Here is a 17,025-nt window from a genome sequence, read left to right on the forward strand (position 1 = left end):
TCTGCGCAAACTGGCGATTTGTTGCAACAGAACAGAACCAGAGAAATTCATAGAAGCATAGTTCAAGGATATACACTGATAAATTCATACAATTTGTCTTCATTTTACAAAGCCGCGCATTTAACCCACCTGACACGTCGAGTGGCCGCAGCTGCTTGTCCTCAATGCAGACGAAAGGGTACTGCTCATCGCACGGTCTCGTCTCAATGGCGCCGGATGAAGTGTTCAGGACAGCGCAGCCGTGGTGATAATTGTGGAAAGCAATCGCATTTCCGTAGGGCAAGGAAAATGTTTGTCTGTGGGAAATCATCGATCGAACGATTAGCTGTAGCGCCGCATGAAATTTAGGCGCAATGAATTATGGAAGATGAACACAGTCGTATGTTGATTGGCACTGCTTATCTAATGACCGCCTCTATGACTGACCGGCGAACATGCATATCCGGCTACATATCTATCGGATTCATTATTCACTTACTCAGTAAAAAAACGAAAGAGGAAATAAGTAACGAGCGGGAAAAAGTGCGTTAACATTTGCGCAACTTTCAGCGCCTATACATCGCCAGGAGCTAAGAGGTTGCTGCGGTTGCTGCCACATAAGCATGGCTCCTTCCCTAGAATGGGTTGAAAAATACGTACAGAAAGTACACGCGACAAGAAAAAAATCAAAGCAACAATAAAAAAAAGGACCACGGGATTTGGCTGACAGTGCCGCTTAGCTTGTTTTACCTCGCCGCTGGCTTACGATTGCCTCGTGCACCATGGCATGGTGCGACAATAGGCAAGGGGCGTGCTCAACTTCTTGAAAGCTTTGTTTACGGGACGTTCCCGCACACGAGACGTCTTGCATGATCTCGCTAGACTGACAAGTGCCTGACGTTTCTGGAATGCAATGAATCAGTCTATTTCTTTGTTGTTATGCATAGGCGCCGATTGCCCCCATAGTCACGTTCACACGGCAACAGAGATTTCATGGCAAGAAGCTCAAACGAAAGCTTTGCTTCAGTGCGGTTAATAGGATTTTAATGTCTTTGTTATTCGGGAAACATCTGCAGTTAAAGATGTCTGTACAATCTACAACACATGTTCAAAAAAGAAAAGAGAAAAGGAAATCGATCCGCCCTCAAGACACACATCCGTCGAGCCAACTCCGGAAGTAGAATGACAGGGGTGTAGTTGATCAGAATCAGGGTAAATGGGAAAAGTATTGTTTTATTAATGGACGACATTTAAAAGATGTATGCGCAGCGCTCGCATACGACCGATTGCTCGGATGCTCGCACGATTTGTGTGAGATACGCTCGTCGTATCTCATGGATAGTGACGTCATATATTCTGCCAGAGTCTGTTCGCTGCTAGTTATACCTCTTATACTGACTTATACCGCCAGCAAATTCTCAAATTGGTAACTTTTACGGAGATTTCGGGCACCAAGACAGATACGCGCATGGGAAAATACCTTGAGATCCTGGCTCGTTAGGACGCCTTCGTGGTTTATCACGAATTTTAATAAATGGAATCGGCCCGCTAAGATAAACGATCTCGAACCAAAGGACAAAGCCAAATACTGAAGATATATTTTTGAGAACATCTTCCACCAGGCTAAACGGGCTTATTGATTCTTATTATTGGCAGTTTAAGCTTGCACGTAGTACGTAGCCGAACTAAAAAGTCACGTAGCCGAATACTACCTTTCCGTCAAGGTCTCCTGTACAGCCGGAAACAGCTTGCGAAACAAATTGCAGTGATCAGTACAAAACTTAGCAACCTGCCGCTTTGACCGATGGCAGCGGCTAGTTTGCTGCTTGACATACAGGATACTGTGAAAATTGCAAATTTGGTTGTTTTTTCGTACGGTAATATTTAAACTGTGCCTCTTAATTTTATTGGCCTTCAAATTTATGAATGTTTGACAACGAAATGACGGCCAAACTTCGTCTCGCCCGGTGACTGAAGGCTGACTCCATCGATTTAGAGTTAAATTTTGGTGCCTGGCTTCTTTAGCCATCACAAAAGTTGCCAGCCTGAGAAGTTCCTTAATATCGAACGAGCTCTAGTGCTTTCTCTAACTCTTAAGCAATTAACTGGCTTTCCATGGTCAAGACGACAGGAACACCACCTTGGTGGCTCAGTACTGATGACGTTGTGCTGTTGAACAAAAGGTCTCCGGATCCAATTCCCAGCTACGGCCGTGTTCCAGTGGACGTCCCTACATTCGGGGTACCTTTTGGCTGTAGGCTAAAGAACAGTGGTAAAAATTAATCCGGATCCTTTCACTACTACCTTCCAGCACAGACCGAGTGGCACATAGCCAGTGATCCAAGTTGGCGTCTACGAGTTCCTTCGAACAACGGTACCTACCCAGTCCCGCCTCTACAGTGGCCCATGTATGCAGAGGCTTGTTGAAGAGCGGTACATACGCGTACGTGGTGACACATTCAGCGAGCCAAGTTTGTCGACGGTTGGTTTCGAACCCTGTTCATTCAGCACTCAGCATTCAGTCCGATGCGCTGCCCATCCCACAATGGTCTACCCAGTCATCCAGGTAGGCGGGATAACGGTTAGATACATGCAAACTCGGCCTCCTGTAAATTCGTGAAGGACCCTAGAAATGCTAACTCATTCAAAATAATTATATTAGACCACAGAGTACAGAGTGAATGGGTGTAAGAATAAACAGATACCAGTTCCTCATAACAAGAAATTCATTCTGTGTTAATGCAATATCGTAACAAAATATAGCGCGAAGCGTGGCAAAAAAATGTTTCGAAGTGTGGTCACCAGTGACACAAAGCGTGGTGGCTTACGAGAGGTCGTGTCCAAGGCTGTGCGGCAGCACGAGTAGACGAACGATGGCGATGGCACAGCATGCATTGCTTCCTGGTCGCCCACGGGTGAACGCCAGGTAGCTCCGTCAGGTGCATAACTTCCAATGGAGCAGGTGCAGTTTGGAGCCCGGAAGCACGGACCCTGAGCCCGACAGCTTCCTCTAACATCCGATGCACCCGCGGTGTTGTTGTTGTTGCCTCAAAACACGACTCATACCAACGAGTATATGAGCCATCGTGGGTGTGATGTTGTTGTTGTTGTTGTCCTAAGTGGCCGTGGCGCATAACCACAGTGGGGAATTGGCCATGAATCGGATGGTTAAATTAGGTGCATAAAAATAATAATAATAACAAGGAAGTTAACAAGTTGAGCATTGGAGTTTAAAAGTAAATGTTTTGTGTTTAGAGAACATAGAAATATTCAGAAGAAAACCGGGTATAAAAAAGAGAAAAAGAATAATATTAATAAGCCATCGGCGCTGTCTCGTTTTGCATTCCACTGATGACGATGATGATATTTCTATTATGGAACGTACCCACAACGGGAGAAAGGCCAATAAGCTGACAGTATGTTTAGAATAAAAAGAGATTAAATGAATAAGTAAAAGATAAAAGATTAAAAATAACTAATCGAAGAGAAATAATGCAGAATTGCTTGAAGATAAACTGGTTCGATTTCTCCTTTTCTTTCTTCATTTCTATAAGAGCGTGTCAGTCTTTGACTGACTGTACTGTTCTCGTTAATTGGCGGCTCCGTTTGCATCACGCTACATGAAGATGTTCGTCATCTATTTCTTCATTCGGCCTGTTCCTCATGCCATGTTTGTTTCCATCGTCTTTCGTTTCTTTTCTCCACCGCCTGAAATCTCGCACAACTTTCACGTACTTCACTCATAACAGTATCATGGCTTTTTTGTGTCTGATTCGCATTTTTCGGGTGCTTCACGCACTTTCTTGGGGCTATCTGTCCTGCCTCTCTCTAACTGTTTTCGTGCCAATTTGGGTCACTGGGTAGTCCACGGTTTAATGACTGCTGTGATGAGGGAACCAGGTTTGAAAACAATCTTTGGGCCAGCTTGAGTCAAGGATATGCGAGTACAGCCACACGCCGCTCATCAGTTAAACCGTTTCGCACCAACCTATGTTACTAGGTTTGCGTCAGAGCTTACGTTCCGCTCTTCAGTGAGCCTATTTCACTCTACCTTGGAACACTGGGTATGTGGGACTAGGTATGGGCCCCACTTCAATCAACCTTTTTGATCTCAATTTGGGTCACGGGGTATGTGCAAATGGGAATGTGCGGCTCATCAAGGAACCTCTTTAACACCAGTTCACACAAATAACGCCAGTAAAACCGAACATTATTTGTCTGGAGGAAACAAGTGCCAAGCCACTCACGCTTCGGTGTTACTGTACTTTATGCAATACCGACTATCTAAAAGTCGCGACGCTGGTGTCTAAGGATATCTCATCAAATGTACATTACATACCAGGATGTTACACTCAACATCAAATTATTGGGATTCACGCATATAAGCGAGGCAAGGCCATACGCTCATCGTGAACGTCTACCCAAGCCCGCCCAAAGACAAAGGCGCAGATTTTGAAACAATGCTTGCCGGAACAATCTCACTTTTCAGTAGACAGGGCCGCCTCGTTTTCCTGGTTGATTTCAACGCACCTTACACAAGCGGCGCTACACAAGGGACACGCCCAAAAGAGGGCCTCTTAGAGAAGGTAATAGGGAATCATAGACTCCAGCTCATCACACTCCCCACCGCACCCACTCGACCGGGAGACAGTGTCACCGTCGACAATCCTCCCGACCTAACCTTCACGTTGAACTTAGGCAAAGCCACCTGGACTAATTTTAACGAAACTTTAGAAAGCAACCATTGCCTCATTAGTGTGTCGATAGCCTCTCCGAAGATCCGTCGGACTACGGGCCAGGTAAGGATAACGGACTGGTCAAAATACAGACGATTCCCGCTACCACTCACCACCCTTACGGATGCTAAGGCATGGGCAAACCACAAACGTGATCCGCGTGATTCTGTCTCGAAATGCATAGCACTTACATTGGAAGCGCCGGTGGTAGACCGGCACCTCCTCCGCATGTGGGAGACTAGACGTAGCCTAACTAAGCGTTTGAAGCGCCAGCGTCTCAATCCCAACCTACGACTCAAAATAGCCGAAGTTTCGGAACGCGCAAACGAATATGCTCGCGAAATCGAGACGGAAAGCTGGGTCAATTTCTGCGACTCAATGAGGGATACGTTAAACACGGCAAAGACCTGGGTTATCTTGCAAAGCTTGCTCCACCCTTGCAGGACCAAAACTAATGTGTCCCGGAGAATCCGGCGATTAGTTGATTTTGCCGGCACGGAGCAGGAGATTTTGAACGCCCTGCGCGCAAAATACGTAGGCGATGCCTGAGGCCCGCCATGCACCCTAGGACACAAGGGCATCGCGAATGCAGAGCTAGACGCGCCAAGCATAAGGGCGGAACTTTTTGCCGCGGCGCAAGCTGTCAAACGTAACACCGCACCGGGACCGGATCGCGTTACCAACGCCATGCTGCGGAACCAAAGTGACGATCGCCTGGACGAACTTGTCCAATATTTTAACGAGCACGTATGTGAATCTGGGACACTCCCTCCAGAATGGAAAGAGGCATCAATGCACTGACCCCCAAACCCAGCAAAGCACCCACTTCACAAAACCTCCGTCCGATTTCCTTTACAGCATGCCTCGGTAAGCTTTTCGAGAAAGTAATTCAAACCCGACTAGTTAAATATCTAGAGAATCGAAGCTTTCTCCCGACCCACATGTATGGCTTCCGCCGGAATCTCTCAACAGAGGGCGTTTTCCTCCGCCTGTGGGACGAGTTCCTACGCTACATTGGCTCGGGTACGGAACACATCCTGGCTGCTCTAGATTTCAAGAGCGCTTTCGACACCATGGGTCATGAGCTCATCCTGGAGGAACTCACCAACACCAACTGTGGGGAACGGACATATAACTATATTCGCTCTTTTCTCACTGACAGGACAGCGACGATATGTATAGGAGAAATGAGATTGTCCGCTTTAATTATGCCCAATAGAGGAACTCCTGAAGGAGTCACATTATCACCACTGCTTTTCAACATGGGTATGGCTCGCCTCGCCCGACAGCTCCAGTCCATACCAGACTTGGGTTATGACTTGTACGCCGATTACATCACGCTATGGGAGAACAGAGGCTCTCCCGGACGCAAAGAACATACTCTACAGGAAGCAGCACAAACAGTACACCTCTTCGCGGATGGCTGTGGTATGAGCTGTTGCCCCCCCCCCCCAAAAAAAAAATCGGAACTTATACGGCTGTATGGCAAAGGCCACCGAGGCAAACAACCCTTCGACTTGAGAGCTGGTGACCACCCTATACGCGAGGTAGCCAAAGCACGGATACCTGGTCTCTGTGTACAGAGTAATAGGTGCGCAGAACACACACTTAAAACTCTTCACACGACAGTTAAACAAACTGCACGCATGGTACAGAGAGTAACCTACCATCGCAAAGGCTTCGGAGAGGCGGATACGCTCCACCTAATGCGCGCCTTTCTAGTTAGCCGAGTCGCGTACGGTCTCTCCTACCGAAAACTTAGTAAGGCCGAGGTCGAACAAGCCGATACGCTCATCCATACGGCCTACAAGGCTGCCCTCGGTCTACCAACAGGAACACTTACGGATCACCTTCTAGCCTTAGGTATTTACAACACCATTGAGGAACTGAGGGCCGCGGTCCTCATGTCGCAACGAGAAAGATTCAACCTCACGCCCACGGGTAGGGAGATCCTACGCGGCTTAGGGAATCCCATGCCGCCGCAATACAGGGACGGAGAACTCGTACCCCTTTCCGCCAATATCCAGACGCAAATCCACACCGCACCTATACAGAAAAAAAAGAATCCCTTGTGCCACCGAGCGCGTCGCGACGCCAGAGCCAAACAACTCGCAAAACAGTACGGAACTGACCCGCACACATTTTACGTGGACGCATCCCACTGTGGCACACATGGCTTTTCGCTGGCGGTCGTTGGCTAGGCCCGAATGCCAGGTTTATTCACGTACGCCTCAGCCAAGACCAGCTGGGCAAACACGGCGGAAGCCCTAGCGGTCACCCTCGCAATCAGAACCAAAGAAACCATGAGGCAGGGGTCTTATATTCTCAAGGACTCTCAAATAGCGTGCCGTTATTTATTAGCGGCCGCGTTCCTACGTGTGTAGGCGGCCTCTTAAGTACAAGAATACATCACACACACAGAATGATATGCTGCCCGGGACGCGTATTTATAATTGCTTGTAGGTACAGCGGGGCGTGGCACTTGCGGAGACGGCGGACGTTTGCGCGCATGCGCGAGTAAGAGCGGGTGCGAGAGAGGAAATGTGGGGTCTTTCGCTCCATGAATATATGACTCCGCCTAGGCACTATGGAGGAGTTTCTTAGCGCGTGTTGTATGCGTTTGTCCCTAGGCGTGCCGGCAGAAGTCGCGGGGCGCTCTAGTGCTGAACTTAGCGTCGCAAGTTGAGGGAAGGGAGTAATTATTTTTATTCAATCGTGTTTTTTTACTAATTGAAACAACGTGTCATTATTTCGCACTATCGTCGGCTCCTCCAGGACACCAAAGCGGCAACGGGCAAATAAAAGCTGGAACCCGGACTGGTCCATGGGTTGCGCCTCACCGAGGCATGCGCATGCCAGGGGTGTATAAGATCGGCTGTTCGCTATCGCGAACAGCCAATTTTTTGTGGGAACACCCACTGGCACGCTTCGACCTCCGCGGCCCCAACGCATGGGCCGCCCTGCTTCCAGCTTTGATCCCCCCGCTACCCCTTGGTTGCCGGGGAGAACCTGCGCCGCCTGCTTTATTATAACCTCAGGTGCTGTCCTGAGGCCTCCGTTTGCCGGTTACATGTGCCCTCCTGGAGCAGTGCTTGTAAAAAACGCAATCTGTCGTCATGACAAAAAAGCGACCCGCGACTTTTACAACGCCTGTCAGGAACTTGCCGCTTCAGACACTGCTATCACTAAATGGGGTGTCCGGGCCCACTACCTCACCGCGCGGGTAGCCAGCGGCGGAGCGTAAACAAACTCGACCACACTCCGCAATGCCGGCATGTCTAGGGTACAAACGCATACAACACGCGCTAGTAAACCTCTTCGGTAGTGCCTAGGCAGTCACACATTCAAGGAGCAGAGGCCCCCAGGTTTTCTCTCTCGCGCACGCTCTTACTCGATCCTGCGCAGAAACGTCGAGCGCCGCGAGAAACGCCACGCCTCACTGTACCTACTAGCAATTGTGAACACGCGCCCGTGACATATCGCAGCCACGGGGAACGACAGAGTTGACAGTGCAGCTCGAGTTATGACTCACCGAGCGAGTGTCCCCCCTCGAGACGCCCTCCTCCCGTCCCAGGCGCCCCACACGCCCCGGAATATTGTAGAACACCAGCGTCGCGAAAAACAGCGCTAGCCCGCCCCCCTTCCCCCCCCCCCTCGCTCCAGCAGACCCTCAGTTAGGTGCATAGGAAGCGTATTAATGGCGCGGCCTGCAGACAAATACATACCCGTACCTACGGTTAAAACATATGCCATCCACCCTACCTTGGTGCGAAGGCCAGCCAACTCCCGCCCGCATTACGTGGGAATGGGAGCTCAGACCACCAAAAATTAATACGCCTCGCATTTCGGCGCAAAAATTCAGAACAGTGTATTGGGAGACCTGGCTCACCAGAGAGGAAAAGGAAGCCCAAGAGGCACTCCTCCGTGAAGCACGGCGGGCTGCTGAGGCCTGTGGAGCCCTGGACTATAGGGGCACCATCCACCCAGCTGCTTCCACAGCCATTTCCTTACACAATAAACGTTTTTCAATTCCATTCTTTAACACCAATTTAGATCACTGGGTACGTGCCACAAGGCATGTGTCGCTCTTCAACAAACCGGTTTCGCGCCAGCCTGGCTCTCCGGGCAAGTGTCACTGGGTGTGTAAGCGGCTCCGTAATGAAAGTCTTTGACGCCAACAAGGGTCACTCGGCATGAGCCACTGGGTATGCACCACTCTTCAATAAATCATTCAAAAATCTCCAGTGCTGGGCAGAGTCCAACACACGTCATTACAGGGTGTCCCAATTAAAATTGCCGCGCGACTGGCCGCTCGAAGCACTTTGTGCGTATTCGCGGGCTTCTTTCACGCTCGGAGGAAAACACTTTTATGTAGCATGTACTGAGCAACAGAAACCTGTATCGGGAGTTTTTTGTGTTGCGCTACAATTTTCTCCTTTACGATTTTCATCTAATAATAATACTTGGGGAGTTGATTACTATTTTAAGACTAATTATGTAATTCGGCGGAATGCAAAGAAAAATAATCACAGTATCTCCAAGCGACGGCAAAAAACATTAACTTGGTTCTGCCCAGCTACGTGGCATTTGCATATTTGTATATTCGAACGATCTTGTCTGAACTGACACACGTGCTACGCCGGGATTTCACCGCGCTGGCATTTGATTGTCTTTTCAACCAGTGAAACGTACAATTGGTCGGTATGCGGAAGTGCTCTGATGCAACTCGGGTCCGCTGGCACTCATAGCGACATACTGTCATCAAGAAGGTCAGGGCAACAAACGCAAGGCGGTTGTTGCAACTATTATATACCTAGCATACATGGGGAGGAGACGTCGGCCAAGCTTCCACGTATTCGAATGCATAATAGACGAGTTCACTACGTTCTACGGGAGTGAGGAAAATAAGGAACAAACGAGAAGATAGATTTTTCGTTATTTACGATCATGCGAGGAAAACAAAACTAAACGCTCGAGTTCGCCAGGAGAATCCTGCAAATGGACTATTCCTGCCTTGTGAGACATTCAGGATCCCCTTGTATGTCTGAAATTCCGAGACAAATTGGTCACAAATTTCTCATTGCTGAATTGATCATCACGATTGACCTTTCAACTTAATTAATTGGAATTACTGGGGCTTAACGTTCAAAATACGCTCCGAGTGGTCTGACGAGTGCAGCGACGGATGCGGTCGACTATAGAGTTTTTTTTTTGGCGCACCCCTAAACAGAAGAGCAGGGACGTTGCACTCCGCCCCCACTAAAATGTAGCCGCCGCCGTCCGGTATGGAGCCCGCTACTTCGTACTGCGCTTATTAGAAGAATACCAGAACTGCTGAGCCATCGCTATGGGTTCTGCAAGTTTGCGCCTGTGTGTCCAAAAAACCCCAACTAGAAAACAAAAGTCGGCTGCATACCGTGGTTATTGTTAAAACGTTGAAAGAAAAGTATTCGCTATTCATAGATTGCTCTGTAGGCTAATAATAGTTGCGCTCGCAAACATCAGTGCGTTCTCTCGTTTGTCGATACGCCGTGTAGCACTGGCAGGTAACACGATAAAAACATACATACTTGAAAAGTTGAGGAATGGGGTCTAGCCAGTGGAAGAACCCTTGGATCATCCGCAAGTTCAGCCATACGTAAGACGAGCCGAGCCCTGAATTGTACAAGTTAGTGAGAAAAAAAAATGCATAAACACACATTATACGAGAAGGGCATAAAGAAGATACCCAACCTGCACCGTGCATAAAGTCACAGTCGAACGTAACAAACGCGTCTCGAATGTTATAGTTGGGTAGATTTTTTGTATCAACGCGCACAAGCAAGTGCTTAGCAATAGCTGTAGCCAACGACCATGTAATTTCCCAAGTGTTCCCGGCCTACGTGTCGCAACGTCGCGGATCTTTAGGGAGATGTTTCCCTCAATATTATAGTGAGGTCAGGTTCGGTTAAATAAATAAAACAAATCAACGACACAAATTTAGGCTGCATTGACAAGTTAGGATGCAGTTTCGTAAATTAAAGAATACGCAGGTATCTCCGCCTGCAAGCGTAGCTTGCAGGCGGAGATATCTGCGTATTCCTTACTTGATGAAACTGCAAGCTTGAAAAAGATTGCAAAAGAAAAGAAACAGAAATAAAACGACAGCGGCAGCGAATAAAGCACTTCGGCTGCTGCATTTTATCCATACGTCGTTTGAAAGCGCACATTTGACACTTGAAATAGGCAATTTCTCACGCATAAAAGGTTTGCTGCATTCTGTAGCCGCACAAATTTGAGAACGAACAGGAAGCGTAAGAACGTCTCAATGCAGGGCGGAGTTTCTTCATCTTCAAGTGCGTCAACTTAAGCCACGCAAGAAGTCGCAGTGAAAATGTGAAGACAGACATCACGCTGAATACGAACAGCATTTTAATTGGGAAGCACAGCCTTACAAAATTTTTTCACACAGCGAACCAGCAAGATCCGCGCTACACGCGCATTTTACAAGAGTATCACGTGTGCTCAAGCGGGAAAAATCGTTCTCTCGTCAAAAGTTCGAGCTATGATGCGCTAATACGCTTTGCATTGTGGGTAATGTCCGTGCACTATATTTTAAGGCGAAAGCCTTGCATGCCCCACGAAACGAAAACTTCGGCGTCCGTCCGGCGTTGTCGTCCGATGGCACCAAAACCCACGCGACCAAGTGATGACATCACGTTCCCGGGGCTGGACCTGTTGCGGCTCCCACTGCGAAATCCCACGGTGAAGAGCCACGGCCTCGGTAGGACGCCGTGGCCCACACCCAAAAAACCGACCTGGCCCACTCGCAAAATTGAATTAAAGTGGATTAAAGGGAAGAAAGGTGGATTATAGTTGGTACCAATAAAAGGAAGGTGAATTAAGGTGGAATATTGTGGAATTTTCATTTGGGGTGATAACTTGGACAAGCTCTTATGCTTTCGCCTTCAAATCACGTAAGGATACTTAAGTGGCGGCCAACGTTTTGTGGTAAACATCTATATATGAAAAATTACGGCAAAAAACATCCTCGGTGATTACCTAAGTCAGTGCGAAGCGTTTCAGTCCTGCACGTGGCGCAAAGCCCGGACGAACTCGTGTGCTCCCGGGGAAAGCACTCGCTCGAGGACCGCCACACGCACGGGACGCGACACCCCGATGACGCGCAATCGGAACCAGTGGGGGTCGCAGACGCTACAACGCGGCACCAAATTCGTCTTCGACAAAGTGCCTTTGACAGTAGGCGCCTGCCCGCAAGCGCCGGTCCTAAAATCGGTGCCGCTCGGTATCGGCGACCTGTCCAGTGACCATTCGTTGGCGTGCCGCCGTTCTTCGGCCGCGCGTCGCTTCTCTTCTCGCTCGCGCTGCACGGCCGCGCGTATCTCGGCGGCGCTTCGCTTCCTGCCTCGCCGCTTCGGTCCGCGTCGCATACCTCTGCAATCTGCGCAGAACCTTTGCATTCTTCCGCTTCTCTTCCGCGCGATACTTTTTGCGCGCCAATTGTTGTATCTGCAAGTACTACAGGCCTACGCGCGACATAACTCAGATAGCGCAGCCGAGTCACGTGTATTTGTAGCGCGCACGCCCGTGCCGGCGAGTAGCGCGAGAACCGGAAGCGCCACAACAGTAGCGGTGTGCGAGCCTGAGAAATCTGCCGTCAGTCCGGGGATTTCTTGACGCGTTTTAATTGGTCGCGCCGTTGGCCATTTTTGGTACCATTTCGGTCAAGCTGCCGACGACAACGCCGACTTTTCGCGCTATGGGGCTTATAATGCTTTCGCATTACTATGTTCCCGTTGTAGTGACGCTGAAGAAAGACCCATTTTCAAAACTTATTTATCACTTTAACTCTTTACAGGGCGATCCTGTGCCCAACAAAACAAGGTGCGCTAAGCACATTGACAACAGCGAGCAGAATCGTCGATGAATCCGCTGCGCTAGCGTTATGGCTATGGTGTTGGGCTGCTGAGCACGAAGTCGCGGGATCGAATTCCCGTCATGGCGGCTGGATTTCGATGGGGACGAAATGTGGAAACACCCGTGTACTTAAATTTAGGTGCACGTTAAGGGACCCCAGGTAGTCCAAATTTCCGGACTCCCCCACTACGGTGTGCCTCACAATCATATCGTGGTTTTGGCACGTAAAACGTAATAATTTAAAAATCATCAATAGTCGAAAATCTCGTCTGCGGATCAGACGCGTCGGCTATTTACTCGTGGCGCAATAAACCTTCTGAATTTATCGCGGTGGGGGGAGGGGGGGGGGGGGTCTCAAGCGCAATTTCTAGAATGTACGCCACTATTCTCATCGCACACGCAGTCTGCACTCTTTATAAAGTTTGCACCCTTTGGGGCTTGCTTTGTCCCACGACAATAAGCGTCATCCATCTTGCCCGCATTTCTTTTATTTAACGCTGCGATCCCGGTAATTCCAGATCACGAACGGCTAGCGCGTTAGCAGTGTGACATAGCACTCTCGAAAAGAAAGCAGCGAGTACAGAGTTTTTAAAAAAAGATAGGGAAGCAAGGCAGACGATTCTTAAAAAAGTTTGCCCCCTCTGGGGCTTATCTCGTCCCACGACAATAATCACCATGTGCTTTGCTTGCGTTTTCTTTTTCCAAAAGTACGCGCTCGCTACTTTCCTGTCTAGAATGCGGTGTCACGCTAATAAAGCACACGCCGTTTGTGACCTGGAAGTACTGGGCGCGCAGCGTTAAGGAAATGCGGGCACGCTAGATGGCTACTATTGTTGCGGGACAAGATAAGCCCCAAAGGCTGAAATTTTTTTTAAGAGTAGTGATTACACACGGCTCGGTGATAACATAAAGAACACATAGAACCAACGATAACGTTACAGAAACTTGCGATACAGAAATGCGCGTATTGCGCTGGGCGATTACTTTCAGGTTTTGTCAGCCAATGAAAGACGGTCACCGGAAAACATAAATAAGCACACGTGGCCCCACACAGGGACGCTATGGAACCACAGCGGCGCGGGTGATGACCGCTGCAGCTCAATGGCGGAGTCGCGTAGACGTGGCATTGCAGCACTAAGACGGCTGAGGCAACGCGCAAACCCTGACGGGTCCCGTGTGGTTCAGGACCAGGAAGAGGACGTACATCGTACCCGGCGTGAGCATGTTGCAGTGCCCATCGAAAACGACCTTTACTTTGCGTAACATCTTGCTATCGGTGTCAAAGCTTCGCCCGAAGACCGAAGCTGCTATACGTGGTTAGTTCGTATGTTGTGCAAAATTAAAGAAGAAATGTTAATAAGGCCGCTATTTTCTGAACCAAATTCACTTGTTACTCAGAGCTCTGTCTTTCACTCTTTTTTATAACTTTCCAAAGAAATAAATTACGTGGTTTTACGTGCCAAAACCACGATCTGTTTATGGGGCACGCCGTAGTGGGAGACTGGAAATTGGGACCACCTAGGGTTCTTTAACGTGCAGCTAAATCTAGGTGCAGGGGTGTTTTCGCATTTCGCCCCTATCGAAATGCGGCCGCAGTGGCCGTGATTCGATCCCGCGACCTAGTGCTTAGCAGCCCAACACCATAGCCACTAAGCAACTACGATGGGTCAGAACTCTTTACTGAACTTCTTTAAAATATGAATTTTCGTCCGATGCCTACATTACCATATTTCCGGAAACTTTTCATTATTAATGTTTGAGAAGCCTAGCCCTATTTATGGTTTTCCCGAACGTTAGGTCTTCTCACCGTTCTGCAGTAAGGTTTCTTGCACATGGGACGCGTTCACGGCAGCATGTAGGTTGAGCAGGTACCTGTCGGTACCACAGAAGGCACGAGCGTCATCAAACGTGCGGAGTGTCCCAACAGTCACCGTGAACCGAAGTGCCCCGTGACCTTGGCCTCCCCCTGGTGGACATAATGAAAAGTTGTGCCTTAAGATGTGTCAGCACACTCAGATACTCTTGTTACACTTGTTACTTTTATAAAAGCATCTTTTTTTACCATGTGGTGACGACAACAAACAGTGTTTCGGCAATCTAGCCTGTACGCTATTGCTCCTGCTCCGACCAAATCACGTAGTGTTTTCTTTCATCGCCGCCAGAATTAAGTTCAACTCCAGCACATTGAGCGCGATAATAAATATGACGAAGGAACACGCAAAAGATTATTAATAAACAAAATCATCTTATTGAAGACTGCAGAGGGTGTACAGGGTGTCCAAGCTATTACGCTGGAAGTTTAAAGCAAAGCGAACTATATATTCTCAATGGCTTAAGCTAAAACGATAGTCTCTATAAGCCTCGAGTATTTTTCTCTCTGTATATTTAGTTTTCAACGATTATTCCACTGATATTAAATGCTACGGCCAGTGCAAATATGTCATTGCTGCTAAAACACGTTGGCGGGCTAGTTGGTTTGAACCCGTGGTAGTATGCGTAAGCGCGACTGAACGAGGACGTAGAAAGCAATAGATTCACAGGGACATCGCTGCTTTCAATCACAGATTTTGCTTTCGCGCACATGGATAAATATATACCGAAGGAGCGGAAGCAAATGATGCAAAAAAGAACTTTCAGTGGTGCATGTCGAAGAAACGGACACCTGTATAAGACGTGATAAAAACATACACTGCAATAGTTACAATGATAAACAGAGGAAGCGTATCTCTTTTTCAGATAGCGACACTGATGGCTTGCTCACACACCTTTCCTCTGATTTTTCAATTTCATAGGCCTCCACAATTTCCCTTGTCATCCTGCTATGAGCCTATATACAGAATAGAAGTAGTTTAAAACATGGGTTTGCAGGGACAATCTCGGCAATGAATGCCCAAATTGCCCGAGATTACACTAATGACGTTGTATTGATGCCGTTTTAGTCTCTCAATGAAGCGTGTGCAAGTTTGACAACGTACATTCTTCCGCCCGAAAGCGGAATAGCATAGGCAACGTGCAGTTACAAATCACACTTATCCCCGCGATAAGGAGGGTGGTTTCGTGGTGATGAATAGGACGGTGTATGATTAAAAGGCTCGTGAGGTGATTTCGTCAGCTTTAATGATGCACAAAGACATAACACTTAAGAAAGTACAAAATGAAGCCAGGAATCTATGCAAAATTTTCAAACAATGTGCCTTATCCCAGTCAATCAAAAAAGGCATAGACGGGAACGTTGATTTGTTTTTCTCAGGAAAAAATCACAAGCCGGAATGTCCCTTACGAGTGATAGTGTCAGAGAATGCAACCTGGCAGAAACATGTAGCGACGTTCTTAAAAAAGTACTTCAAGCTCTTGCCAATCGACACGACCCATTTTTGGTAACTAAGTGTGAACAAGTGGTGGATTTTTTTAAAAACTGGCAAGACGGGAACCTTGTTGCTTTTTCTGTTGAATAAAAAAACTTGTACTATTCTCTTCCTTAAAATGGCGTCATGAAATGTGTAACTGACTTCACTGACAGGTCTGGAGCAGTTGAATTTCAAAAAGCTTCCTGTTTGACTTGCGACAAATTTCTAGAAATTCTTAGTTTTTATCCTAACTCGAAGTACGCGACTTGGGAGGGAAATGTTGTCAAACAAAAAGATGGCATATGTATTGGGTCATCTATTGATCCCTGCTTAGGTGACCTATATCTAGCTTAGGTGACCAGGATGCTTATGAACGCCTGAAAAATAACACTTTTGTCGTGAAAGTATTCAGACTTGTTGACAATTTTTGAATTATTTTGAATAACGAATCACGTAATTTTCACTCGGTGGTTTTAAATACCCTAACCTCGATCACTGAAGTTTGCCTCCTTTGTCATTGACGCACGAAGTACCCGTAGGCAATTTCACAGTTCTAGATTTTACCTCAAAAGTCTGCTGGAGGCATGAGAAGAGAGGCAATAATCCAATGCTATTTCATTCCGCTCATTAAAACTCGTAAAACGCGCAAAAGTAACATCTTGTTTCAATAATTATCTCATGAAGTCATGTGGCCACAAAGTGTAAACCGGTTTCAGAGATCACGCCAAGCGCCTGGCATTTTCTGGTTACCCGATGCGTATGCTCACCTCGGCTACGGGGCACTTAAGCTGGAGGTATCAAAACGTATCGAAGGAAAGCAGTAGCACTGCTAGAATAATGAAAGTTGCCGTTGTTTGATGTATTTATTGTATTTCACACAATCTCAGAAGAATAGCGGCAAAGTAGGGGGTGGACGTGGTTTTCTCTGCGTCTACAGAAGCTACGCAAACATGTCAATTAAGAGAATACCAAAAGGAACGCATGTTCTACTCCGCATCGTAAACAATTTGTAACCTGCACTCATAGCGTTGTCTACGCCATTCCGC

General features: G+C 47.8%; 1 protein-coding gene across 1 annotated transcript in view; it reads right to left on the minus strand.

The window, feature by feature from the left end:
* The window catches only part of LOC142566758 (uncharacterized), a 170,737-nt gene that overhangs the window by 133,822 nt on the left and 19,890 nt on the right, over positions 1-17,025 (minus strand). The window contains exons 3-5 of the mRNA XM_075677648.1: positions 14,440-14,598; positions 10,286-10,370; positions 130-296 (exon numbers count right to left, since the gene is read on the minus strand). Of these exons, the coding sequence (XP_075533763.1) occupies positions 130-296; positions 10,286-10,370; positions 14,440-14,598 (411 nt within the window). The remainder of the gene's footprint in view (positions 1-129; positions 297-10,285; positions 10,371-14,439; positions 14,599-17,025) is intronic.

Source organism: Dermacentor variabilis, unplaced genomic scaffold (genome assembly GCF_050947875.1).
Source record: "Dermacentor variabilis isolate Ectoservices unplaced genomic scaffold, ASM5094787v1 scaffold_13, whole genome shotgun sequence".
Taxonomy (NCBI): Eukaryota; Metazoa; Arthropoda; class Arachnida; order Ixodida; family Ixodidae; genus Dermacentor; species Dermacentor variabilis.